The 26,299-nt window shown below is 40.6% G+C and overlaps 4 protein-coding genes across 5 annotated transcripts in view; 3 read left to right on the plus strand and 1 right to left on the minus strand.

The window, feature by feature from the left end:
- atg2b (autophagy related 2B) overlaps positions 1–4,912 on the plus strand; it is a 31,579-nt gene extending 26,667 nt beyond the window's left edge. Inside the window, exons 38-43 of the mRNA XM_080751316.1 lie at positions 4–73; positions 182–264; positions 764–885; positions 1,076–1,230; positions 1,351–1,500; positions 1,822–4,912. Coding sequence (XP_080607442.1) covers positions 4–73; positions 182–264; positions 764–885; positions 1,076–1,230; positions 1,351–1,500; positions 1,822–2,052 — 811 coding nt within the window. The 3' untranslated portion in view covers positions 2,053–4,912. The remainder of the gene's footprint in view (positions 1–3; positions 74–181; positions 265–763; positions 886–1,075; positions 1,231–1,350; positions 1,501–1,821) is intronic.
- Positions 4,913–6,360: 1,448 nt separating this feature from the next.
- Positions 6,361–8,633, plus strand: noxred1 (NADP-dependent oxidoreductase domain containing 1; the record flags this gene model as incomplete). Its single annotated transcript, XM_080750900.1, has 5 exons — positions 6,361–6,515; positions 7,008–7,183; positions 7,275–7,455; positions 7,850–8,004; positions 8,431–8,633. The coding sequence occupies 5 exons, from the start codon at positions 6,361–6,363 to the stop codon at positions 8,631–8,633; spliced, it is 870 nt and encodes a 289-aa protein (XP_080607026.1).
- Positions 8,634–11,488: 2,855 nt separating this feature from the next.
- Positions 11,489–18,772, plus strand: tmed8 (transmembrane p24 trafficking protein 8). Its single transcript, XM_080750788.1, has 6 exons — positions 11,489–11,629; positions 12,547–12,658; positions 13,719–13,824; positions 14,703–14,796; positions 16,385–16,675; positions 17,231–18,772. The coding sequence occupies exons 2-6, from the start codon at positions 12,549–12,551 to the stop codon at positions 17,446–17,448; spliced, it is 819 nt and encodes a 272-aa protein (XP_080606914.1). The 5' UTR covers positions 11,489–11,629; positions 12,547–12,548; the 3' UTR covers positions 17,449–18,772.
- Positions 18,773–20,161: 1,389 nt separating this feature from the next.
- gstz1 (glutathione S-transferase zeta 1) lies at positions 20,162–25,623 on the minus strand. 2 transcript variants are annotated; one of them, XM_080750061.1, is made up of 10 exons: positions 25,515–25,623; positions 25,366–25,417; positions 25,152–25,219; positions 24,817–24,897; positions 24,533–24,658; positions 22,852–22,927; positions 22,682–22,734; positions 22,523–22,584; positions 21,787–21,836; positions 21,483–21,565 (listed from the first exon to the last, which is right to left on the minus strand). In XM_080750061.1, coding segments are annotated over exons 1-9 (537 nt in total). In that variant the 5' UTR covers positions 25,533–25,623; the 3' UTR covers positions 21,483–21,565; positions 21,787–21,835. The 2 variants fall into 2 exon arrangements, with proteins under 2 accessions (XP_080606186.1, XP_080606187.1); XM_080750060.1 differs by lacking the exon at positions 22,523–22,584 and having other exon boundaries at positions 20,162–21,565; positions 25,515–25,612.
- Positions 25,624–26,299: the final 676 nt, after the last annotated feature.

Consider the following 26,299-nt stretch of genomic DNA (forward strand, 5'->3'; position numbering starts at 1 on the left):
TAGGGAGTTTCGGTTTACCTCTGAAGTTCCAATTCGCCTGGACTACCATGGGAAACATGTGTCAATGGAGCAGGTATGTGCTCTCTGAGGGTTGTTATAAAGTAAGCAAATACTTTGATGTTCGTCTTGTGCTTGTGATGATCTTAGGAATGCTTTTTTTCCCCCTTCTTTATTTTTTCAGGGAACATTTGCAGGGATCATAATCGGGTTGACTCAGCTGAATTGTTCTGAACTGAAACTACGACGGTTGTGCTATCGACAAGGGTATGTTTAAATATGTCAAATATTGTATTGGACTTCTTTCTCTTTTATTTAATGACACTGATTTTGGTGCTCGTGGCACAGCGGTAAAAGTCCCTGTGCACCACCGCAGTCTAGAGGTTCAGATCCACCATAGTGCAGGGCTTTTCAAGCTTCTATACGAAAACAATTGGCCCGTGTTTGGGTTTTGGGAGATGGGCAGGGAGGGTGATATTTGTCACTGCCGTTAGTCCTAGCCTTTGCTACAAATAAAATAGAATAAGTTAATATTTGTCTACTGCCAACTTTTCACTGCCAAAGCCTAGCCTATCATAATGTCTGTTCCCTGCCATCAAAATCCCTTACCTTTGAGATTTCATAGAATAAATATCCATCCATTATTTCCATCCGCGGTTTTGTTTAATGAGGAGCGACACGTGACGAGCGCTCGTCATAGGCAGTAAAAGAGTTTTTGTCATTTATTTATGTATTTTATATTTTATTTAATTATTTTCCTTTTCAGACTGTTGGGTGTAGATAAACTCTTCTCCTATGCAATAAACGAGTGGTTAAATGACATAAAGAAGAACCAGCTGCCTGGACTGTTGGGTGGAGTGGGACCCATTCACTCACTGGTACAGTTGGGTGAGTAGAACTCTTAAACAAATAGACAGGCAGGGTACTGAATTTCTCTGAGGTCACACAGATGTATACTTAATTTCTCACTTGATGATGTTGGCATCCTACAGTATGTCAGTAAAATGTGTTATCCAGATATGTAAAACTTGTTCTTCAAATTGGAACAATTCGTTCTTCTGCTCTCTGTTGTATTTAGTTCAGGGATTCAGGGACTTGGTTTGGCTCCCGATAGAGCAGTACCGGAAGGACGGTCGGATAGTTCGCGGGTTTCAGCGTGGCACCGCCTCTTTTGGGACTTCTACTGCAATGGCTGCTCTGGAGCTCACTAACCGTATGGTGCGGACTGTCCAGGTGAATAGTTTTAAGAGATGGGACATTTTCATTTAATTCATTGACTTTTAAATAAATAAGACATCCGTAAACTCCTCCCCATGAGGAATCAAACAACTATGCAACTTCTGTCCTCCATAGGCAGCAGCTGAGACGGCGTATGACATGGTGTCTCCAGTGCCCGACGAGAGAGAGACAAAGAGGATAAAACGCTTCTCTCATTACGGTTTGGCTCATCAGCCTGTGGACCTGAGAGAAGGAGTGGCCAAAGCATACACTGTTGTAAAAGAGGTACGAAAACTGCTGAAACTGATCAGAGTTGTCCGCATCACCTCCATCAGTATCTTGTCTGTGTCTCCCTTTCTGTAGCCAAGCCTAGTTCAGACTGAGGCTCGATGATGGGTTGGTAATGTGTTAACTGCAGCTCGGCCAGTTTCTGCATGGTCCCTGGCCACTTTACATAAAAATTATTTTTAAAAATAGCAGAGCTACAAGCTCGCTGAGTGGCACTCGGTGCCGTGCTTTGAGCTTGTATATCTGCTATATTTCAGTAGCTAAAATATAAAATAATTCAAGTTTTAATGTTTAATGGAATGTTGTGTTACGTTCCAGGGAATCACAGACACTGCGCTGACCATCTATGACACAGCGACCCGAGAGCACGAGCAGCGGGGCATGACGGGGGCCGTGGGCGGGGTTCTGCGGCAGCTGCCGCCGGCGGTGGTCAAGCCACTCATCATGGCCACAGAAGCCACCTCCAACGTGCTGGGCGGGATGAGGAACCAGATTCACCCCGATGCACGTCAGGAGGAGTCTCAGAAATGGAAACAAGGGGAAGAGTGATTATTGACCATATTCACACAGTGGCCCATTTTGCTTTTACCTCACAGTCCGGATGGGGTCAGTTGGACAGTAAGTACGCTGCAGCACTGTAACTGGAAAGGGGATGGGCGGAGAATTGTCTACCCGTGAATTTGGGCCGAATGCCCATACAACGCTCAGCCCTTCCTACGTGGAGTCTGATCAGACCTGATCTGTCAGTCTCAGTGTATATAACGTCATATTCATCTCATAGGACTTGAGATTCAATGTGGCAATTTGAGCGATTTTAATGTGATTCAGCTTATTAGGTTACATTACCTGTTCCAACATTTCCCTCACAGTGCCTTCATGGTCATTAGCATTATGGTTAATCAAAGGGACTTAATGGGAAATTGATGCCGCCCGAGGCCACCTTTTCTCCAGCTTTATGTGGTTTACTTTTTGTTTTGGTCTGTATTTAAATGTTAAAGCAAAATAACTGAGGAAAACTAGAGAGGTTCATGTGCTCAGTAGAGAGTGCATACTGTATCTCCGCCAGGCCGGGGGTTCAGTCTTTGACGTCGGTCAGTTACAATGATGACATATGACTATATTTGGGCCTGGTTATGGCCAAATCCAACTTCCCTTCACTTACACTATTATTATCAAAATAAAGTGAAATATTTCAAAAATATATAAAATGGAGGTATTTCCATGGCCTACTCTACTGCAAGTGTGCACATGAAATTTAGCACTGATCGATCCTGCGTGACTAGTGATGAAAACATAATCTCCCCCCTTGCCTTTGGGCTGGCTGAGTAAAGGACTCTCTGCAGTTTCTTTATTTTGATATACAGCAGCTCTGTGTACAACTCATCTGTGATCAGTCACCCAGCATTCTCTTATCCTACATGGTGTCAATAAACGCTAATATATCTTAGGTGTTACGTCCCTCAATTTATATTGTGACATGTATTTAGGCCTTGTTTCTTACTTGTTACTGTGTCACACTTCCCAAGCCACACTGTTGCCTCCCACAATTTTCAAATGCTTCTGTCATACAGTCTTGAGCAAATGAAAATGATTGGGGTGTAAAATTGATATAATGATAGATATTTTAAAATGTATTTTTGTGATAGAAATGACAAACAGCTTCTTTTCTCAGCTTTTGGGAGATATAGCATTCGAAGATTGTGGAATAGGAGTCTGGCCATGCAAGACCACAGGGACTGAGTTGTTTAAATGTTTTTTTATTTTTCCTCTTCTTTTATTTCAAAACCAATAGGCATACTATTTTTTTATAGACAGAATAAATGGTTACATAAAATGGTAGTAGTATGGTGTATACAACTCAACCCCTGATCACCAACCAACATCAGCTGGTCTCTTTACAACAAAAAACATTAAACAATGAGTAAATATATCGATGAATAAAAACAAACTTTGTATAAGGTAATGATGATAGTAATACAACAACAAGGTAGCAGGTCAACCACATACAGCTGTGTATCTTTCATGTCTACCCTGGAATTGAACCTGGGACCACAAGTGCAGAAATGGTTACTGTTTGTATAATGTTTTGGAAGGCAAGATATTTTCTTTTGAGTTTCATGTGATACCTCTTGTCAACCAGTAGTGGTCCTCCCCGACCACGTGACCCATAGTCTCAGTGGAAGAGCAGAAAGACCACCTCCAACCACTCCACTTAACCTTGTATTACCAAAACTAAACCCCCAAAACGTTGTGGATTGCAATTTTAACCCCTATTTTAAAACAATACTTAAGTATTGTTTACTTTAAAGCCAGCAACAATAGCCGAAACTCACAATGCATCTTTGAAAATGTATTACTTTTTTATTTTTTGATATTATTTATTAATTTTCTCATTTAATGATATACCTAAAATAGGGATGGCAGGTTGAAAATTGCTAATGGGTGTCTGGCCACATAATAATAACGATTTGTTGTAAAACGTTAGAAGTGAAGTACAGTACACCACCAGACAATAGCTTCAGGCCTTTGAAAGTAGGTAGGGTGACACATGCAACCTTAGATGGGACACGTCTCTGAGCCATTGAGACGTGTTGATAAAGCGTGTGCTCCCATCTGCATAATTTGGTTCATAAACCATAACTATCAGTCATTTAGCTTGGGATCTCTGGAAGTCCCCAAGGACCCCTGGTGGTCCCTTAGGCTAGAGTCTGGAAGAAGGTATTTTCCAAAACTTCAAGACTGGACACAGCCAGAACATTGGTATAGTGATACATTGTTAGTAAGGCATTGAGGCTTATGCATTGTCCGAGACATTTAGAGAAATAAACCGGGGTATATTTTTGGAAAACTTCACATTTCTACCGCTAGGCCAAGAGGAAATCCCTGCTTGGCCAGGGTATATGTACGAGTATATTTGCTCATGAGCTTAATGCTTTCCTCCAACCACAGGAGATGTACTCGATAGTTGTACTGTATCAACATACTGATTGGCTAAAATAACAATTCATTATTATAAATTCCAAATTACAGATTTTTTTTAAAGTAGTGCATTTCATCCCTGGAATAAAATGATTAATCTGCACTTTCAAGTGACATGTTTCACAATGTTATTGTTGGCAGGCTAATGCACACTTCATGAAGGCTGCTAGGATTGTTCTCTACAAAACCTTTACAAAAAGTTTACCTTTGCTTAAGACCTTAGCCAAAGTCTTAATGTGCTCGTAGGGATTTTATAAGTGTACGTTTGATATTTGGTGTGATTCATTGTAATCCCCAGACTTTCAATTTGCTTATTTCCTTGTTAATGTGGAAACGAAGAATATTGTTTCTTGTACATAGGTGTACAGAAGATTCTTTTTTTGAATTTGTATTGAAAGCATGAAATTATCTTAAAGGGAAATAAAAAAGTGTTAAGTACACCTTACCTGGAATTGTCAACATTCTTTTTTACCATACCTTTCTATAATATATGCCAGGTTGCGAAACTTGTAGGCTATTCTATAGAATTGACACAAATTTGTTTATGTAGCAATCTACTTGTCTAATTTGCAACATGACAAATTAGATATTTTATCTCTTTTCTGACTTGAACCTGATTTTGGAAAGTGTTGGTAAAAGAAAGACCTCTAAACTTAGACATTTCTTCCACATAGTCGAAGAGCCACCACCACCATATGGGACCTTCATCACCCTTCACATGCAGGCGTTGACACTAAAGGGTTGCCCACCTGCCCCTGGTAGGTTAATAAAACTTACGGCCAGGTGGAGTTTGCTTTCAGGTTGCCCGAACGGGCAAGTGCTTGTTTGAGAGGGAATGCAACTGTCCATAAACACAATACCAGATATCTGCTCAGTGCTCAAACACCTGAACGTATCGGTCTTCTGGTCTGTCGATGTAAAATAAGAGAACTGATGTGTGCAGTTTTCACTGTTGCTACACTTAAAAATATAAAATAGCAATTGTTTTATCGCACAGCCTGTAGAACATGACCTGTACTTGCCCGATGGGCAAGTGCCTCTGAGACCTAATAGTGTCAACACCTGCCATGGCCTTTTTGCCCTCCTACCCACAGTAAACCAACTGACCTAAACTGATTGGACAGTGACACTGTAGGCCTACTGCACAACAGCATTTAGTAAATTGTGATTAAACCTTTTTTTTAAGGATTGTGCCATGGCACTTTACATATTATGTGCTATGCTGGAAACTTAGATGAATTGCATTAGGCCTATTGGTTATTTTTCATGTTTTTACTTTCTTTTCTTTCATGTTTCTTAGATGGTTTTATGTTGCATTGTGGCTGAGGGGGAACGGTATTTCATATTCTTTATGTACTGTAATTTATGTAAGTAAATTGAGAAATAAAGCTATTCTGATTCTTCTGATTATATAGTGGTACCACTACCAGTATACCAGAAAGCTGCAGATGTACAAGCTCACACGACTTTGTGAGCTTGTAGATCTGCTATTTTCAGAGGACACCGTCATAGTGGTTGTTTAGGACTATAACAGCATCAAATGTTTAACATAAATAGGCCTACATAAATATGATATATGATACACAATCTATATTAACATGGTTTGGTTAGGAGTTAAACCTCACAAGAAGTTTGCCTTGTAAAGCTCTTATTTTGAAAACGAAAAACCTTAAAACCGGAACTTATTGCTGTGCAGTCGTTTACCACTTTTTGAGCTTTTTTTTACACTGCCATCAGAGGTTCCCAGAATCCCAGAGGGTTTTTTTCCGCCACTAGGTGATTGGTGCACAACGCTTCGTTACCATAGGAACAGAAGTGTTGTGTATTTTGTTGGTGAAATCTAATTCTCATATTTCAATCATAACTTGTAAGTGAATAATGGATTTAACAGTGAATCTGAAAACACTCGCTTTTGAATGTGGACTGGATGAACATGAAAAAGAACTTCTTCATCTTCGTGCACGCTCAGCGGGCCTGACAGTTTGTGGGTGCGCGCACGGTGTTTTTGTATGCAACCTTGTTCACTCATTGAAGTAAGTAGGCCTACATCCCGGGTCAATGACATTGCAGCTATTTTTAAATAGTAAATCACTGCAAATATTGGAAGAATAAGCTCCTGCTCAGATTATTTAAAGTAGCCTATTGCACACACAAATTGACACAATAGATATTGTCTAGGATACAAGTCCTGCATTCAATAATAGTAGCTAGCTACTCATTATGCAGAATGGTTGCAGTTGGTAAAGGTGGGTCTGATTTGAAATACCTTTTGTGTGAAGTCTATGTTTTCTTCTCTCCAGTAGGCTATAAGTATGTCCAGCACCTGTACAATTTTACTTTTTGGATGTGTGTGCTTCCCTTTGGACTCTATTTCAGACTTGATAAAAAAACATCTCATTCTGGATATAAGGGCTTCCAACTAGTGTGAACATAGTCTTAGTTACTTTTCCACCAAAGTCACTAAGTCACTCATGTCATTGCAGCTATTTCTAACAATGTCAACCTATTGTTAACTCCATGTGCAGGGGGAACATTCAAAGGCATATTGCAAAAGGTCAGGCATCAGAAGAAGGAAGTGGTCTGTCAGTGGGTATATTAGGAATGGGACACATTGGGAAGCAATTAGCCCTGATGCTGCTTCAAAGGACTGGGATAAAACCACCACAAATCCAGATCTCCACTAGAAGACCTGAAACATCAGGTAGACCTTATTTCTGATCGAACCATTCTGTTAACAGAACTAGAGCCTTTTCCTGAGTTTATTGTTTGTCGTCTTTGTGTTATCATTTCAGCACAATTTGCACAGAAGGGAATTGAATGTTACTTTGACAACCGCAGGCTGGCATCATGGGCAGATATTCTATTCCTCTGTTGTCTGCCCTCTCACATCCCTAAAATATGTGCAGATCTCGCCTCTCACCTGCCCAAGCACTGCCTTGTGTACAGTTATATCTCTGCTATTCCCGTTAAAAGGTATCACACATAATCACCCGTACATACACAGTCAAATCTACAGTGTTTGTTTTAAAGGGGTGTAAGTGATATGTTTTTGATAAATATACTTATACTTAAATATACTTATATTTATACTTAACTACTTACTTACATGTGTCAGGTCATTTTTAACAAATTTACAGCTCATTGAGCCTTTTGCGTCCATTTGGTTACAGTTTAGGCATTTAGCAGACGCTTTTAATCCAAAGTGATTTACAATAAGCAGGTTAATACATCACTATAATGTATTACATTTGTACACCCTGAGTTACAAATGGACAATATATGTGAACACTGCAGACTATACTGTGAGTGTGCATGCATGGTTTTGAAAATAATAATTTCTATGTTCTCTTCTCTTCCTCTCTTTCAGATTAGCACAGCTTCTTGGACACAATTTCATCCTCAAACCACAATATGAATGTGTTGCTTCTGACTGTGCAGACTTGTGGCTGACCCAAAGTGATTTGCCCATGGCTTTGAATGACCCTATGTCAATAGAAGCATCCTGTCCTCTTGCAATGTGTGGTATGTTGTTTTCTATGATTGCAGCTCAACATCACTCACAACACTTTCTTTAGAAGAAGGTCTTAGTATTTCTATTTGTCATGTATTAAACATATGATAAATGAGCCAAGTGTTGTATTCACGCTTGAGCACGCACATCAGCAACGGCTCACATTTGGTTTTTTCCCTTAACATGGGAGTGGATGGGAGTTCTGCTGCTTGATGCTGACTGTGCCCGTACCCAATGTGCGCGCGCGCACACACACACACACACACACACACACACACACACACACACACACACACACACACACACACACACACACACACACACACAAACAACAAGCTGAGCCGAGGAACATCACATAGGCTAGGCCTACATACAGTATTTTAATTCTCATAGCACTGGTAACAGTTTCACAAGCCTGACATTTTCATTCCATTTAGGTGGCTTTTCTCTGGGTGTGGAATGGGTGTGTGGGGTATTGTATGCCCTCCTGAATATCTGTACATCTGCTAATCTGGGATCCACTGAGGCTCTCCTTCTGATAAATAACCTCTTTCCACTAAAAGGACCACATACTGAGGAATTCATGGCACAGAGCTTTGTCAATTCATCTTGCACACTGTCTCTGGCCTCAGCTGAGTAAGTACGGAGGATTAAAGCAAGATAACCAAAATTATATTGTTTAATTTATTTATTAAGCGTGCGCATTTCAAATTGTGCTGCTTTGTTGTTGATTGTACAGAGCAGAAACTAGACAAAGCTCATTAAAGGCAAGATAAATGAATCATTGCTTATAAGGTTTTTTACTGAAGAGGTGCTAGGTCTACCTACGTTTTTGTTAGATAACTATTTCTATGCATTTGATGTTAATGTGTTAATGTATTACCTTGCTTTGTAAATCACTCTGAATTAAGAGTGTCTGCTAAATGCCTAAATTGTAAATTGATGTTCTCATTACAAAATTATACAATTTTCTTCTCTTCATTTTATAAAGGCCTTTCCCCTGGATTAATTTGGCTGATGCCCAGACAAAGAACACCCCACTGTCACTCTTTGTATCAAGAAGAAAATGTATACAGGACAGTATCTCTGCAGTGTACAAATCACTACTGGAGAGTTCGTTGAAGTGATTGATGGAGAGGTGGAGGAAACTCCTGGCTATTACAGATGTAACACCGGGATTCAAACCCTGGTCTCCCAATCAGGAAGGGACACTAAAGCCAAACCTCTCATCCACAATGGTAATCCCCCCTGGCTGGGGGAGATAATATGCTTTTGGTCAGGCAGAGGCTGTGAGCCACTCTGCTAGACTGCTACACATACATTAAACTAAGTACATAGTATAATCATCTTATACAATATTATACCATTTAAGATAATGGGGTTGAAATAAATAAATACAAATAAAAAGTACTTTTCTGGTAGTGGTTATTTGAAAATGTTTTTAAACGGAAAATGCATACATTAATTGGGAGAAATTAAGTCAATACTCAACAGCGCCATCTTCAGGCCGCTCTTGCAAAATTGCCATGGTACAAAATATTATCGTTTAATAACATTATAATAACTAGAAGGGCGGCCGAGCGTCTAGTCGGCGCCCTGGCCAACTCGGGAACAATGTAAATAGGGGATGAATGCCCCGCCCTTTAATGCAAACCCCATTATACCTGTTGTCATAGGATCTGTCTTGACCATCTGTTTGCGTGTGTCCATTTATACCCATATATGGGGATATCTGTCTGTCTACGTCCATTTTATGTCCATATATGGAGATCGCTGTAGGACCCGTTTTGACCATCTGTTTGCCTGTGTCCATTTATGCCCATATATGGAGTTATCTGTCTGTCTGCGTCCATTTTATGCCCATATATGGAGATCTCTGTAGGACCTGTATTGACCATCTGTTTGCCTGTGTCCATTTATGCTCATATATGGAGATATCTGTATCTGTCTGTCTGCATCCATTTCATGCCCATATATGGAGATCTCTGTATCTGTTTGTCTGTGTCCCTTTATGCCCATTATGGAGATCTCTGTATCTGTCTGTGCCTCCGACTGTGTTGCAGACACAGTGCTGGTTCCCCCTTTAATGCAAACCCCATTATACCTGTTGTCATAGGACCCGTTTTGACCATCTGTTTACCTGTGTCCATTTATGCCCATATATGGAGATATCTGTATCTGTCTTTTTGCGTCCATTTTATGCCCATATATGGAGATCTTTGACCATCTGCTTGCCTGTGTCCATTTATGCTCATATATGGAGATATCCGTATCTGTCTGTCTATGCAGACACAGTGCCGGTTCCGGAAAACCCTGATGTCAGACATCAGAATCCAAACCTTTCGTGCTGGTTCCAGAAAATTGTGTATTGTATCGGATCGAGGCCAGGCACTGCACTACCTGCTGCGGCGGGGAACGCGCGTGCCGAATTTGAAATAGGGAATGAATGCCCCACCCTTTAATGCAAACCCCATTATACCTGTTGTCATAAGAGCCGTTTTGACCATATGTCCTTTTATGCCCATATAGGAACATCAGAATACGTAACCATGGCATTTTTTGACTCATGTGGCGTACGTGATCTCAGATGTGATGTCACAATGAGTCAGCGCTTGCGCCGATTTCCTCCGGAACAGCCTGATGTCAACAATCAGCTCCGCATAAGGAGATTCCGAACGTTTTGCGCCGGTTTAGGAAAACCGCGAGTCGGGTCAGGTCGAGGCCCGGCACTGCACTCCGCGCGGCGGCGGGGAACGCGCGTGCCGAATCTGAAGCCGGTGGGACGAACGGTTCTCGAGATACGCGGATTACAAACAGACAGACACGCAGACAGACAGAGATTTGTCGCATTTATAGATAGATAACAACCGTCATGGTACACGTGCGTCTGCTGTGGTTTTAATCCGGCTGTCTCAGAATTTAGTTTGACGCAAAAGGGCAAGTGAAAATGCCCTACTGCCACCGTGTCATGAGCCAGCTGCACAGATTCGCAGTCGTGGGAAAAGTAGACTACTCACATATTTTACTTGAGTAAAGTATCAATAGTTGCATTATAGAAATTCTCTTTCTATCATGTACTTGAGTAAAAGTATGAAAATGTTGGTATCAAAATGTACTTAAAAGTACAAAATGTTTGAAAATAGCAGATCTACAAGCTCACAACGCGTCGCATCGAGCTTGTACGGTTTATGCATGTTTTATACTATTATATCTGCAAAGTAACTAACTGAAGTTTTCAAATAAATGTATTGGAAACTGGAAAGCGCGATATTTGGATCCGAGATGTAGTGGAGTGTATTAGAAATAAAAAAATACTCAAAGTAAAGTACAAATATCTTAAAATTGTACTTATATGTACATTACTTGACTTAGTAAATATACTTAGTTACTTCACAGTACACCACTGCAGATTCGTGGAATTTCGTCAGCATTCGAGTAAGAACGGAAGTGTGAGAATCGGGGTCAGTGTGTTTTCTTTTTTCCTGCAAAGCTGGCAAGCTGCAGCGGACCCGCAGGCAGGGAACAGAACAGTCACGGCGCGTGATTGCAGTCCTTTTAGACCTTCCTGATGTCCTAAATTGGATCTATAATCTGCCCACACACATCGCACCGTCTCGTCGATCAACGTTACACGTGGTGAGTGAGTTGGTCGTCAACTTGTTGTGGTAGTTTTGTTTTTACACTGTTGTCAAGCTAGGTAAGCTAAACGGCCAGCTTCCTTCCGATGGTGAAGCTTGTGGACATCCTGAGTAGTGTAGTCTGTAGTGTAGTCGTGTAGTGTAGTGCAGTCACAGTGGTTTTCAACCAGTGGTCCGGGGACCACCGACCACCAACCAATGATCCCTGAGGGGGAGACTGGAGAATTGGTAAAAATTGACCATTTTACTACTCCTGAAAGCGTAAAATGAAACCAACTCCATTTGGTTTCATTTTACACTCAGTCACTCAAGTCAAGAGTTAAATATTGTTAAACATCATTACTTAATTTACAAGAAGTCTATACACAATTACTGAGAATGTAGAGAACAACATTTGCCTGTTGTCTCTCGATGGTACACTATACCAACATCATTACAGTATGGAATTGTGGACACAATCTTTTCCAACGACAACAAATATATTCTACGTTTTGGGTCTTGAGTGACTCTGAGAGGCTCAATCTCATCAAATGGTTGTCCGCGGGTTGAAAACCACTGGTGTAGTGCATTAGTAGGCTACTCCTCCAACCAGTGCTCATTACAAGTCATCTCTAGTCAGTTTTGTCGAGTCAACCAGGAAGGCTGCTGTGATTGACTTGGGCTTTTTAGGTAGGGTAGAGTCTTGTCATTTCTCTCTCTCTCTCTCTCTCTCTCTCTCTCTATCTCTCTCTCTCTCTCTCTCTCATATTCATTCTTTCTTCTCTCTCAAATCAATCTTTCATCTCTCTCTTGCTCTCTTGCTGTCATCTCTGTCTGTCTGTCACCACTCTCTCTCCCTCCCTCTCTCGTGGAGAAGGGCGGGGATTCACGTGTTTCTCGCATAGACAGACAGGGCTGTTTATCTTGCCTTTGCAGCGATGGAGAGGTTAGAAGCCACATCTGAGCTGCAGTCCAGGTTGTCATCCCTGTCGGTTTCCTCTTTTCCTGGAATAACGTCCACGTACAGCGAGGACAGGCTGCTAGACAGGTAACCTGTTGCTGCTTCAAAAACCCAACCTGAGAACCAAAATATTAGTTCTTGTCTTGTTTTTTGTTTAGTTTTTACCATACTGTGTACTATTATATATAATGCTATAGCCTTGGATCAAGACGATCATAGATGTATGTATTTTATCGATTCTATATCGCCTTAATAGTCACTGGACATCCGCGCGCAAAGCCCGATACTTCTCCCTTCATGGAAAAAAACCCCCCCACACATGCTGACCATGTAGCCACGGATGTTAACTCAACATCAGGAACCTGCGTGCACTGCATTAGTCCTTATCTTTCAATAGATTGTGTTTTAATCCCGTCTGTGCCTGAATGCCATTTTATTTCCTGGTTTACATCCTGTTTACATCGAGTGTAATACCGTCTTTCACCTGATGCGCCATACAGGGAACTACCGACAGAATCCGACACAGACGAGATTAAAACACACATCTATTGAAACACACGGACTAATACAGTCCATACAGGGTCCGGATGTCGAGTTAACATCCATGGCTACAGGGCCAGCACTTTATATGTTTTGTTTGTACATGTGCGGAGAAGTACGGGCTTTGCGCACGGATATCCAGTGACTTTGATGCAAGAAGAGTGGGGGCACTAAGAACAAGTGGGCACCTCGATGTAAAATGTGCTATTTTGTGCAAAATGTTTTTAAAAAGTAATAAGTGAAAAATGGCCTTAAGTAATACATGATTTGAAAATGCACAGTACTCCATTATCAGACTTAAATTATATAATTTGATATAGGGTTCTACATTTTATTAGACACTCCCCTTGCCAGGGCCCCTTCCTATACAAACCCATTGTCCTAATACGTGAGCTGGCCGTGAAAACCATTTTCATTTATTTAAAAAAATATATTTGGGAAAATGGAAAAAAATTAATTTATACAATAAAAATGCTCTTCCTGTGATTGATAAAATGCATCTATGATATGCGTCTTGATCCAAGGCTAGTGTAATAAATGCTGTTCGCATTAGATGGTAGCTAATGTCATATTATTTATTTATTTCTATTTAATGTCTTTGTTAAAGACTCCAGAATACAGACCTTTCACAGAGTTATAGCAGTACTGTCAGCCAGCCCAATATGGACCATGAAACTAAGGACACTACGGATTCTACACAACACGTCGAGGAGGTGGGTACAGAATGTTTATGTGTGTCACGTGACGTGACACACTGAGCAATCAGTGGTAGACGATAAAGCGCATTAGGGTTTATAACCACTTGAACCCCAGTATTCCCCCTATCATCCCGGGGGGGGGGGGGGGGGGATGCAGATCTACAAGCTCACAATGCATCTTGTAGATCAGCGGTTCCCAAAATAGTGTCGCAGGAAGGTGCCGTTGGGGTCACACGTTGGCAAACAAAACAAATAATGAATATATTTGAATCAAGAAACGCTTAAAAAATGTGGGGCGTGAAGCGAATGGACGCTCCTCTCCCTCTAGTCTAACACACACACCGCTCCGTCCCCCAACGAGAAGTAGCAGAACAGTTTTCCAAGGTTAATAGCAGACACATTCACAACACAAACCCTTGTAAGCAGAGCCAGAGTCTGAGACACACTCTGATTTGAACTGTTCATGAACGATTCCCTAGGATTATATTTAATATCAGCGTGTGGCACATGGACCACTAGTCCATTTGGTTCCATCTGTACTCGCGGTTTTAAATTTAGATCGCAACACCATGTAGGCTAACATTATACCGACCGGCTCGCTCGGAGTGGGGACTGAGGAGATCATTCCAGAATCCGGACAGACAGACAACCAGTTATCAAGAGTTGGATCACACAATTCTTGTTGCAATATGTTTAAAGTACTACTAGCAGCAACATATTTTGGCTAAATGCTTATGGGGGGTGGTACAAATAAGTGGTCCATTTAGAACTATCTGTATTCTGTACAGGGGCGGGTCAACTATTGACTTGGGCATAGAGACTTGCGAAGAGACTTGGGCAAAAGGTCTAAGTACAGTTGGAAAGAACGCCTGTGTGTTCATGTGTGTCTTCAGGGTAATCAGGAGACGCCTGCTGAGCAGGCCCTAGAGGGAGACCCAGAGGGGAACGGCTCCGCTGGGAACTGCCAGCTCTCTGATGAGATGAAAGGTGAGGAGCTACGGGGTATTCCACCCAATTAACCCATTTAGAACGGGTACACATTTTGTGTATCATTATTTTATGCTTTAACTATTGACAAATAGCAGATATACAAGCTCACAGCGCGGCACCGAGTGCCGCGCTGCGAGCTTGTAGATCTGCTATTTTTGAAAAATCGTGAAAATTTGAATTTTGACCCGATTCTATAAGTGTCTTTTGAATCCTTCTAAGGTTTTTTGAAAAACCTATGTTTCCATGTCAGCAATCTGGCTATAGCCATCGTCAAAGAAAAGGTCCTTTTCACTTAACTGGAGCTCGGTTAGTCTGTTCTTGAGAGACTACTATGTCAGTGGTTCTCAAACCTTTTCATGTGAAGGACCCCCACAATGATATGTATTTGGCCACGGACCCCCATCTCAAAATATCTAGTTCCAGGGACCCCAAAATTTGAGTTACAAACGTTTGCTTTGAAAATACATATATTCAAAGATTTGCACACATTTTCACGACTTTAAAAAAAATAGCAGATCTACAAGCTCGCAGCGCGGCACCCGGTGCCGCGCTGTGAGCTTGTATATCTGCTATTTTTCACTGGTTAAAGCAGTCAATAATTCTAGGCCTAAATGGGTTAAAAAGACCTGGAACACATTAAAAATAGCAGATATACAAAAATAGCAGATATAGCGAGCCTGTAGATTTGCTATTTTTAGAAAAATCATGACCATTTGAGCAGGTCTTTGAATATATTGACCCGATTCTATAAATGTCTCCTAAATCCTAACAGGTTTCTAAAAAAAACATGTTTCTATGTCAGTGGTGCTCAAACTTTTTCATGTCAAGGACCCCAAAATGACATTTGGTTGCGGACCCCCCATCTCAAAATTGTATGTATCAGGGACCCCCCAGAAGCAAATATTTCAGTTACAAATGCTGAGTGAGCTTGTATATCTGCTATTTGTTAACAGTTAAAGCCTAAAAGAATGGTTAAAGGACCATGTTGGTCATAGGACCAAGTTATACTGAAATCAATAAATACCAGGCCTGTGCCATGGGGTCTTGAGTTGATTCTGATATTCAGATGGTCAAAGCATATGATGGAAAAATTTGAACAACATAACCGAATAATGAATAATTCTGCTATAATTCTACCATAGCCCCCCTGAGGGGAGATAGAATATGAATTTGAATTAGATTAGAATGTGAATTTTCACACAACGGAGGGTGAGAAAAACTTCGTCACACGTGTAAAAACCAATGCTTTGGTTTTTACACGTGTGAGAACCACCTTCATGTGGCGCGCGGCCCCAACGGGAGCAGAATTGGAGTGGAGAGCGGGTCGGCACATAAATAACGTGCATGTCTACTATGCATGGCGACGGATTTACCGTACGTAGTTTCTAACCCAAAACGTACACAAAATCAAGCATACGTAACTATAAATGGCCCTTAAAGAGTAGACGGGTACTGAACAAGTGCTCTATCTATATCAATGAGGACTAACAGAATATAGAGCTAATTATTACTTATTTTACCCTACCTTTTTAAATCACCTAAGTATATCAAAGTTGTATTGTTGTGCTCTTTTTTTCAACTGCAGGCCAAATGCCACCATTGAAGCCTCCATCGACATGGACATCTGAAGCAGTCAAGGAACTGAAGGCCAAGCTTCGACTGGAGAAGGACAGCGTGGTGACGATATACAGAGGGGACATCATGACAGTGCACGTTCCTACCGTCCCTGAGGGCAAACAGGTTTGCTGGGAGTTTGCTACAGATGGTTATGACATCGGCTTCGGCGTATATTTTGACTGGACTCCTGTCACCAGCCGGTCTATCACAGTCCACATCAGCGAATCGAGCGATGACGAAGAAGAGGATGACCTTGAAGGTCAGTGCGTGTCGGCCTTAAGAATTTGGCCTCAATCCGCATAAATCCGGTTGCCACTTAAGACTTGAAAGAGAATGAGATTCTTGACCTCAAGAAACGTATTCGGTAAAGTTAAAGGTTAAATCACAGGAAATTACTTAACAAGCTGTGTGTGTGTGTGTGTGTGTGTGTGTGTGTGTGTGTGTGTGTGTGTGTGTGTGTGACTGTGTGTGTGTGTGTGTGTGTGTGTGTGTGTGTGTGTGTGTGTGTGTGTGTGTGTGTGTGTGTGTGTGTGTGTGTGTGTGTGTGTGTGTGTGTGTGTGTGTGTGTGTGTGTGATCATTATGGTCAACAATCGCAGATCGACAAGATCACGATATATTGTGATGTGACGTGTTGAGAGCTTGTAGAGTGGCTATTTATTTAAAAGATAATATATATACAGTATATAGTATAAGGATTAAGTGGTTAACACTTGATTTGGTCACAATTTACCAACACAAGTGTGTAGATATGTGTTTCTGTCTGGTATATTTGATCATTTTCTTGAATTTGTGGTATGTGCTTTGTGCTGCAGGGCCCATCAGTAGTGGTGATATTGAGAAGGGCTCCAAAACAGTGTCCAACTCCAACCTCGGTGAAATCTTGCCCGTCTACCGCCAAGACAGCCACTTGTCAGTGCACGGCGGCAGTCATGAATTCCCGGGTGAAGGCACTTACCTCCTTAAGTTTGATAACTCTTACTCACTTTGGAGAAATAAAACACTGTACTACAGAGTATATTATAGTGCCTGAGAAGAATCCCATTCCCTGTTGTCTGTGAATGTATGAAATACAAGAACTATTGTTCCAAGAACTGAACTATTTTTTGATTCCACACATGGTAAAAGAGATTATTATTATTATATTAGAATATTATGTAATGGTTAGCAATAGGCACATCTATTTTTTACCACTATCGGCTTGTATCGCCCCAGGGGTCACATGTAAAATGTATACAGTCAGCATTTTGAACGCAATGTCCCTCAGTGTCTTACTGATAGATATTTTCTGAAGCATTTTGTGTACTCTATGTGCCATGTCTCCATATATATGTACTGTGCAGTTAGATAAAGTGTCCATCATAAAGTAAATTATATATTGTTGTAAGCCATAATATTTTTATTTTAGATAGATAGATAGATACCGTTATTATCCCAAGGGGGATAATAAAGGTATCTATAGATACCTATAGAAGCAGAGATAGGGAACCCCTGACACATGCTTTGTATGGGTCAGATGCACTGTTCTCAAGTCCTGAGAGTTCAGAACTCAGAAGTGCTAATGAAATGGGATTGTTTTTGTTTCCTGTATGTTACCCTTTTTTTATGATTCTTAAGTTCATTTGTCATTCATGCAACTGCATTTTGGCTGATTGTTTTCTAAAGTCTGTGTGCAATCTGACCATCTTTGTCTATAATTTAATACAAATTATGTGCACAGCAAGGCCAATGTTTTATCCATGTACGTTCATTGTGGATATTGTTAAGGCACAAGAAAAAGGTCTGTTAGGACGTTGAATGTGTTGGAGGTTTTACAGGTTGTCCAGAGTGGTTCACAGTCTGTCTTTTATGACACAAATAAAAGCCATCCCTTATCACGTGAAGCTGGTATTATGTAATATAGATTCAATATTTACATTTGACTTGCCCCCGCTTAGCTTGTTGGTTTAGAGCGAGGCATCTGATCTCAACCACAGTTCAGCCACAGGTTGTCTTTCGGATTATTTCCTCTAAATGTTTTTTTTTTTTAATATATAAATGTAAATAAAAGTCACTGCATTTGTATATCCCTTCTGTATTGGACATATTTTTGTAATGTCCAGGCCTAATTTGATTATATCCAGATTATATCCAATCATCCTTGTTGGGCTGATTTCCAAAATCAGTGCTTTTACCTCATTGATTCACTTGTGGTGTGCATGTTTCCAAAGATTTCTTGCTGATTTCCAAGGCTTTTGCTGCTAATGTGTACAACTGATTTTATGCTTCCCATATCTACTGTACTGTATTGTTTAAATATGTTACATATTTATCCTTTAATTGTTTTCCATAATAAAGAGGAAAATATATTATAGTTTTCTGAGAGTTACTTATAGTAGTTGTGTAATTCTTTTAATGCTGAATCTGAAGGATAAATTATGTAGATACAGTTGTACATACCCGTTTGGATATGAAGACCGAAAATATGCTAATTTCATCTGAGACATATGGAGATCAACAACTTCACCTCGCTCTTATCCAGAATTAGAAGCCGCTCCAAGTTAGTCCCATGTGTTTCCATTAAATTCTGACTGGGGGATTGATGTAATTATTACAGAGCTGGTGAGGAAAACACATTACCTTTTTAGCTCTCCCCAAAGGCTGTAGGCGGTTTATTATAGCACATTTCAACATTGTGTAAAGCAGTGGTTCTCAACCTGTGGGTCGGGACCCCCAGGGGTGTCCCTAGATGATTAACTTAAAGTTTTACTATGTAACTTTTTTTATAAAACAAATCTTAAAATTGTCCTAACTGTTAAATCGCTAAAGTTTTAGAACACCCACTCCGTTATTTTCAGCTTCTGAAGCCTTCTCTTTATATGTTTTCTATGAGCCGTGAGGGGGGGAGAATTTCGCGCCATGATGACGTAATCTGCATCATCTGTATACGTTGTGTATACGTTGCCCAATCACATCGCCGATCATGCACACATGGTACACTACCGGCCAATGCAGCGCATCTTGAAGTGGGGTCGCCATATTTGTAGTCGCCCGTGTGTCTCTTTACTCAAAAGCTAATCTCGCCTACCAGGCAGGGTGAAGTAGTCCGTTTCTCCGGAATGCCTGAACGCACAGGAACCAGGGACCCCTCTAAAGATAGCTCTCGGCGTTGTGGAGGCAGACGCGGGGGTGTGAAGGTACGAAAAACGGGCGAAAGACGCGAACGCGACCGCGGTTTGCTATATGGCTACTGACCACTAGTTGAGAATCTTACACAGTATAGCTTTAATGTGCAACACTGTATTCTCACTCAACAGAAAACAAACCAACATAACATTTAAGTGTACAGCACATTTCTAAAGTGACAATTGAAGGACTTTTTAATACCTCTGAAATGACAAATTAAACATTGGCCAAACTGTCGCATTGTGAGCATGTAGATCTGCTATTTTTACAATAGAATAGTGTTAAACAAAATGTAACGCCTCAACTCCTCCAACTCCAAGTAGTGCTCGTCAGGTTGGGGGGGTCCCCAGTTCAAATATGATTATTTGGGGGGTCGCAGCCTGAAAAGGTTGAGAACCACTTCAGCAATTCAAAGTGCTTTACTCAAAACATTAAGAGCTTTAAGACAAAATAAACAAACACTAATAATACATAAAAAGGAAGAGAATATAAAATAAGAATATGCAAAGATTTTGTACAAAAATTAAAAGGTTAAGCCTACCCAGAGAGATATAAAGAGCTTGGCGACAATTTCAATTTAATTCAAAGGAGCTTTATTAGCATGAGAAAACGTTTACATTGCCAAATCAAGTGTCAAAATATAATACAAACTGTTGAAAAGGGCATTTGGAGGGGGTACAGCATCAACTCCATTCACTCAGAATAAATTCCAATGGATTCCTTTTGTCAGATATCACTGAGGCCTAGGCTATATGTGAACCATGTGATCAATCAAGTATAAATGGACTTAGATTGGCTATGTTTACATGCAAAGGGTATATTCCACAATTCAGAATGACTGCTCATTCAGAATAAAAATGCTCATGTAAACTCCACATAATGGAATTCCAGTTTTGAGGGGTGGTATATAGCCTACCATTTGAATCAGAATAGACTTTTATTCAGGTTCCATGTAGTTGGGGGTATGAATCTCTATTCGTAATGAGTTAATTCTGAATGAATAAATATTGTCCATGTAAGTAGCCAATGTTACTCTACCTATCATTGGTTGTTTAGAATGATTAGCGTGGTGCAATTAAGGCCCTCCTAATCATTGGTTCTTTAGAATGATTAGCGCAGGTGGTGAAATTGAGGCCCTCCTACAAACAGCACTGAGTTGAACTCATATCATTCATAGAGTTATTGAGTAAAGACCAGTTAGACCACAGTCTGTCACTTCACTTTTAACTCGTCTCATTATGGCTAGTCCGAGAAGATTAAACTTCTACGCTCTTTGGTCCATTGCTGGTGCTCCCCGCCAGTTCAAAGTATAACTAGTGATGTGTTTGTTTCGTTCTAATTGCAGTGGTAGGTAATTAAACCTTTTCATTAAACGTTTTTCATGTCTTTCCCTGCAGTAACTCGTACAAGAGTTAACAAGTGTCCCTTCCACTGCCCCTCCCCAAATTTTTGGTTATATTTGGTCTTGGAGAGTGGACCTCCATATCCTCCGTATCCGTGGAGGTTGAGGTCGGTGATAAGTCATGGAGGCACTGAAACGATTACTATCAAAGAACTTTATTGTACATTGTATGCAATATACAATGTACAATTGTGTGGTCTAGAGATGGGTGGTAAGAATTTGGTGAATAGAAATTGCATCACTAACCAGAATGGAGAGCGGTGCGGTCCTTCCTAATCTGGGTGATGGCATTTGTTTGGTGATTATTTATTTTTTAAATAAAAATGGACATAGTTTAGTCACCAGTTAATTTCACCGACCACCCAACCCATACAATGATTCTAAGACGTCGTACATAGACTATTGGTAGGCAGAGATATCCGATCGTCTGGCTTTGCAAGACTATAATGACAGTCCTTAAGTACGTATATCAGCAGGTGTGTCTGGTTGGCAAGATGGATGGCTCATTTTGAAAGCTTCAACTTCCACCAAGGTCTCATTAAGCCTTTTGATTGTTGGAAATTGGCCGACATTCACTTTGAACCTGTTAGAGACATTCATGGGTAAGTCATGATTCTGTGAGAGGGAAATTATGTACAAAATAGTGTTTTTGACGTGTAACAAATTCCATTGTTGCAGCTAAATGGTCACAATAATTTTGCAAAAATCATCACAAAATGACAAAATAAATATAAAAATATTACATTTCAGTGAAATGTGAAACAAATGCAACCATGTTTATATTCTCATTGAATAACTAGTTACCTTTCAGCATTGTATACTTGTGGGACTAGACAGATGTCAGCCATGGATATCTGAGAAGGAAGCACTTTGTTAATGTTAATGGACCAAACTACAGCCATAACTTGTCACTGTTGGGCAGAAACCTTGTAGAAGAAGGTCCTTGACTGCTTTATTGATTTGAGCAAGTGAAGTGTGCTTGTGTTTTTTTTATTTTATTAATCTGTAGCTTGTAATCTTGTAGATCTGTTAGTGGTCAAAGGACCACTTCACCAATTTTCAGCCTATTTTCACATAATGGTCCTCAGACTCCTGACTCCTCACTAATACTCATTCATTATATTTTGATGAATTGATTACAAAGGACCCCAACTCTGTGTCTTGGAGGAGGGCTGTGGACAGTTCAGAAACCTGCCCACCAGGGGGACTGCCCATAAGTCAGAAATCTCCTACATCTCATTAGTCCTAATTTAGTTAGAGTTATGTTTTAGGGTTAGGTTTAGGCATAGTTTTACTGAGGTTAGGGTTTGGGTTAGGTTTAGGCATAGTTTACTCAAGGGAATTTTGACACTCACTCTGGGGGAGCCTGTAATCAAACCGGGAACCTTCCGTTTCCAGTGGCCGCTCTACCTCCTGAGCCAGTGCCGCCCTATAAATTGTGCCGTCTCATAATGAGCATTAGAACGGACCAGATTATATGAAGATACGGTTGAAAATGGGTGATGTGCACATAGTGTAAGTCTGTGTTTTTTATATTTAACAATGAAAAGTATTAACATCTTGACTAATTTTATCCATTGGAACACACGTGTTTTCCATTCCCTGGAAAAGTAAAAATGTTTTGGACATACAAGGTTTCCACCCGAGGGCAACGATATGGCCCATATGTATTATTGTAACTCTGATATCATCCCCTCACCTCATCCCCTACGCAGTATGTCCCAGCTGTCTCTTTCAGAATGGGCTCTAAAGCTGAGAATGTACACCAAGTATAGAGGTTAGCCAACTTAACCAAGTAATAAATGCCTCATGAGCAGACGGTGTAAAGTGATTTTGAAAGTAAAGTTGTAAAGGCAGTTCTCTACCCACCTTGAAAACCACGTTCTATGAAATGATGTGCCCACTGCACCTTCTCTGCTCCTATCTTCTGGATAACGTACAGATTCTGAAACACAATCAGGAAGCAGACAATGAACTCTCTAAGATAAGTCAACTAAAAGGTGAAGAAAAAAAACGAATGTCATCAATATTTAACCATTTAAGCGCTTTTTATACTTTGGAAAATATGAAAATTGTCAATTTACAAGCTACTTCTGCTATATTTTAAATATTTTTGTAATTTCTCTATAATGATGTACCCAGAATAGGGAAGCCAGGGTTCATGTGGTTAATCCTATGTGTGTCTGATCCTATTATGAATGCTTCTACAGCTCATGCACTTATACTGGCACTGCTTAAAGGAGTAGTTCACCCCCAAAATTACTTTTTTTCTATTGATTAGTCACGCCATGGAGACTAGAGTTCAATAATATTTATAGTTTTTTGTAGCATTCCTAAGACGAAAATGTGATAACAATAAATTTACCCCCATTCGTTCCGGATGGGGACCCGTTTCGAAACGGGTCCCCATCCGGAATCAATGGGGGTAAATTTACTCGAATCAAATTTTTGTCTTAGGAATGTGACACAAACCAAAAAATATTATTGAACTCTAGTCTCCATGGCGTGACTAATCAATAGAAAAAAAGTCATTTGGGGGGTGAACTACTCCTTTAATAATCTCCATCTAATAAACTTACATTTGTAATTACACAAGTGACAACAGACCGGATTATATGCATTTATCCATTAAGGCACCAGATGTTATGAGACTATACGTATTTTAACCCAAACAAATCTCATTGCCGAAACTAGCCCAAATCCAAGCTCATAACGTGGTGCGTTACGATGACTACGTTATGAGCTTGTAGATCGAATGTTCCCCCAGAATAGTTACACTAGGGTTTAAGTGGTTAAATGCAACTTTTGGTTTTGATTGATTGATTGAGGACTTTATTAGAAGTTTGCATAGGAAAAGGTACAGTTTCATGACAGTACACTAAAAGGATAAACACAGCAAGAAAGCCTCCAGGCTTGTTTCAATTGGGGTTCTTTTTAAAACTCATAACATTGAATGACAGACAAATAGAACACATCCACCATTGACGTAGAGCTTATGTTCTATATCAGGGGTCTTCAACGTTTTCAGGCCAAGGAACCCTTAGTTGAGAGAGAGATGAAGCAGGGACCCCCTCAACCTTTTCATAGATTCCATATAGTTTCATTGTTTGACAGCACAATCGTCAGTGTATTTTGGATTCATGTAAATTTGTGTTTCAGATATTTAACTACTTGAACCGTCAATACTTAATAAACTTGACTTTGCACTCTGTACTTAGTCTGCTCTTTTTTCCCCTCTACACCAAACCTCTTTGCCAAAAATAGCCGATCTACAAGCTCACGAAGCTGGGGACGTGTAGATCGGCTATTTTTGGCTAAGTTCTCAGAATGTGGACACTAGAGTTCAAGTGGTTAATATAAAAAATTAGAAAAAAAGTTTCTATCACACAAAGATTTGGAGGACCCCCTGTTATAACTCTGAGGATCCCCTAGGGGTCCCGGACCCCCTGTTGAAGACCCTTGTTCTATATTATTCAGGAGAAGAGCATTATTATGTTAGAACTGTCGGCTTTGGTTTGATTGTGAATCCATTTAAGCACAGTGCACTCACCTGCAGAGGCTGTATTCCAGAGGCAATGAGGTCACAGATCATTCTGACCTGCGCCCGCTTCTTGGGGTCTGTGGGCAGCAGCCTGGGTCCTGGTCTGGTCTCCTCAATGTACTGGATCACAGCCAGCTGGCAGAGCAGAGAAAATGTTTAAAGTCGAATCACACAGACAAATAGAGAGTTTTAATTAAACTCTTCAGATCATAGAAATGGACCCTGCCAGATGAGTTAAATTAACAGAGGAATTTGCTGTGCTTTAAGTTGAATTTTAAATTTTGAAGACTCACAGACTGAGACAGGGTGATGCCATCTATTTGCACAGCAGGCACTTGTTGCATCGGGTTTAATGCCTTGTACTGATCTGTAAGCTTGAGTAGACAGAGTAATAGCACAGTTGTGTGTGTGTGTGTGTGTGTGTGTGTGTGTGTGTGTGTGTGTGTGTGTGTGTGTGTGTGTGTGTGTGTGTGTGTGTGTGTGTGTGTGTGTGTGTGTGTGTGTGTGTGTGTGTGTGTGTGTGTGTGTGTGTGTGTGTGTGTGTGTGTGTGTGTGTGTGTGTGTGTGTGTGTGTGTGTGTGTGTGTGTGTGTGTGTGTGTGTGTGTGTGTGTGTGTGTGTGTCTGTACCTGTTGACCTCCATCTTTGATTAGATTGACTGGAACCTGGTCATAATCGATACCTTTGAGGGCAAAAGCTGGCACACATGACATTTAATGTTGTTTGTGTGTATAATATAGCCTATATACATGTAAAAGGTGCATATAGCTTAAATGAATAATAAGGGAGAAAACAAATGCATATCAGAAATACATATAGGTATATCTAAGTAGGTCTACTTACCGATTCTAACCCTCCAGGAACAAGAGCTCCTGAAGTATCCATGAAGTACGGGCTAAACACAAAGCAAATGTTAAAACAAAGAAAATAGCACATTTTGAAGGAAAAAAAATACATAAATATTGTATAAATCAAGTTATCCATACGTTCACCTTATTTGTGGTCTCCATAGTTATCACTCAAAACTTTCTGTGAATCAACTGCAACTACAACCCTTATTCTTACTGGGAGAGCTGGAGAATAAAACCATCATCTATCTGGCGACCAATAGCGTGTTCCTCTAAAATCCCTCCTCCCAAGTTATTTGGTCAATGACTAAGCAATGTCTGGGGTTCATATGTTTCACATTAGCGAGGCATGCAGTACACTACTACAGCACACAGCATAGATAGAGCATAGCACACTGACTGACTGAGCACAGCATAGACGAGCAGTCACCTTAGTGAGGCAAGCAAAAGACACGTGCATTGTAGTGGTTGTAGGAGACTTTCCCAGGTTCCTTCTAATGTCAATGGTAAAGCCTGGTGATGCGAGGTTATGTCAATGGTAGCCAAAATAGTTGAGACAGTATCTGATTCTGCGGGGTTTATATTTTGTGATAAGACGGTGTCGCACGTGACAATAGCCGATCAACAAGCCGACATCAAGTCGCTGAAGCAAAGCGTTGTAAGCTTGCAGATCGGGTATTTTCGGCACGTTTTCTCATGCCCTGTAGCCTCTGTGTGGTGTTTTCTGATGCGGACCCCTTTATAGCTCTCCCTGTTTGAACTAAGAGGTCGGTGACGAGTGGTCCGGGGACAAAAATGTTACATAATTTATTTTGACCAAGTTATTATGATCAATGCTGTTGTGTAGTTCCGGAGGAAGGTGGGATTATGTTAAATCGCGAGGAGAGATTGGCCGGCGTCAACGCAGGCTGAGCCAATAAAGTGGTTCA

The sequence above is a fragment of the Nannobrachium achirus genome (assembly GCF_963921795.1).
Source record: "Nannobrachium achirus genome assembly, chromosome: 20".
Classification (NCBI taxonomy): domain Eukaryota; kingdom Metazoa; phylum Chordata; class Actinopteri; order Myctophiformes; family Myctophidae; genus Nannobrachium; species Nannobrachium achirus.

Bases quoted from the DNA above. Each gene is read 5' to 3' on its own strand.
- tmed8 (XM_080750788.1), top strand. From the start codon at position 12,549: ATGGAGAGGTTAGAAGCCACATCTGAGCTGCAGTCCAGGTTGTCATCC. The intron at 12,659-13,718 runs GTAACCTGTTGC...TCTTTGTTAAAG, and splicing joins GAGGACAGGCTGCTAGACAG to ACTCCAGAATACAGACCTTT. The intron at 16,676-17,230 runs GTCAGTGCGTGT...TTTGTGCTGCAG, and splicing joins AGAAGAGGATGACCTTGAAG to GGCCCATCAGTAGTGGTGAT.
- gstz1 (XM_080750060.1), bottom strand. The intron at 22,735-22,851 runs GTGGGTAGAGAA...GTACATTCTCAG, and splicing joins CATAGAACGTGGTTTTCAAG to CTTTAGAGCCCATTCTGAAA. The intron at 21,566-21,786 runs GTAACTAGTTAT...TGTCTCTAACAG, and splicing joins CAAGTATACAATGCTGAAAG to GTTCAAAGTGAATGTCGGCC.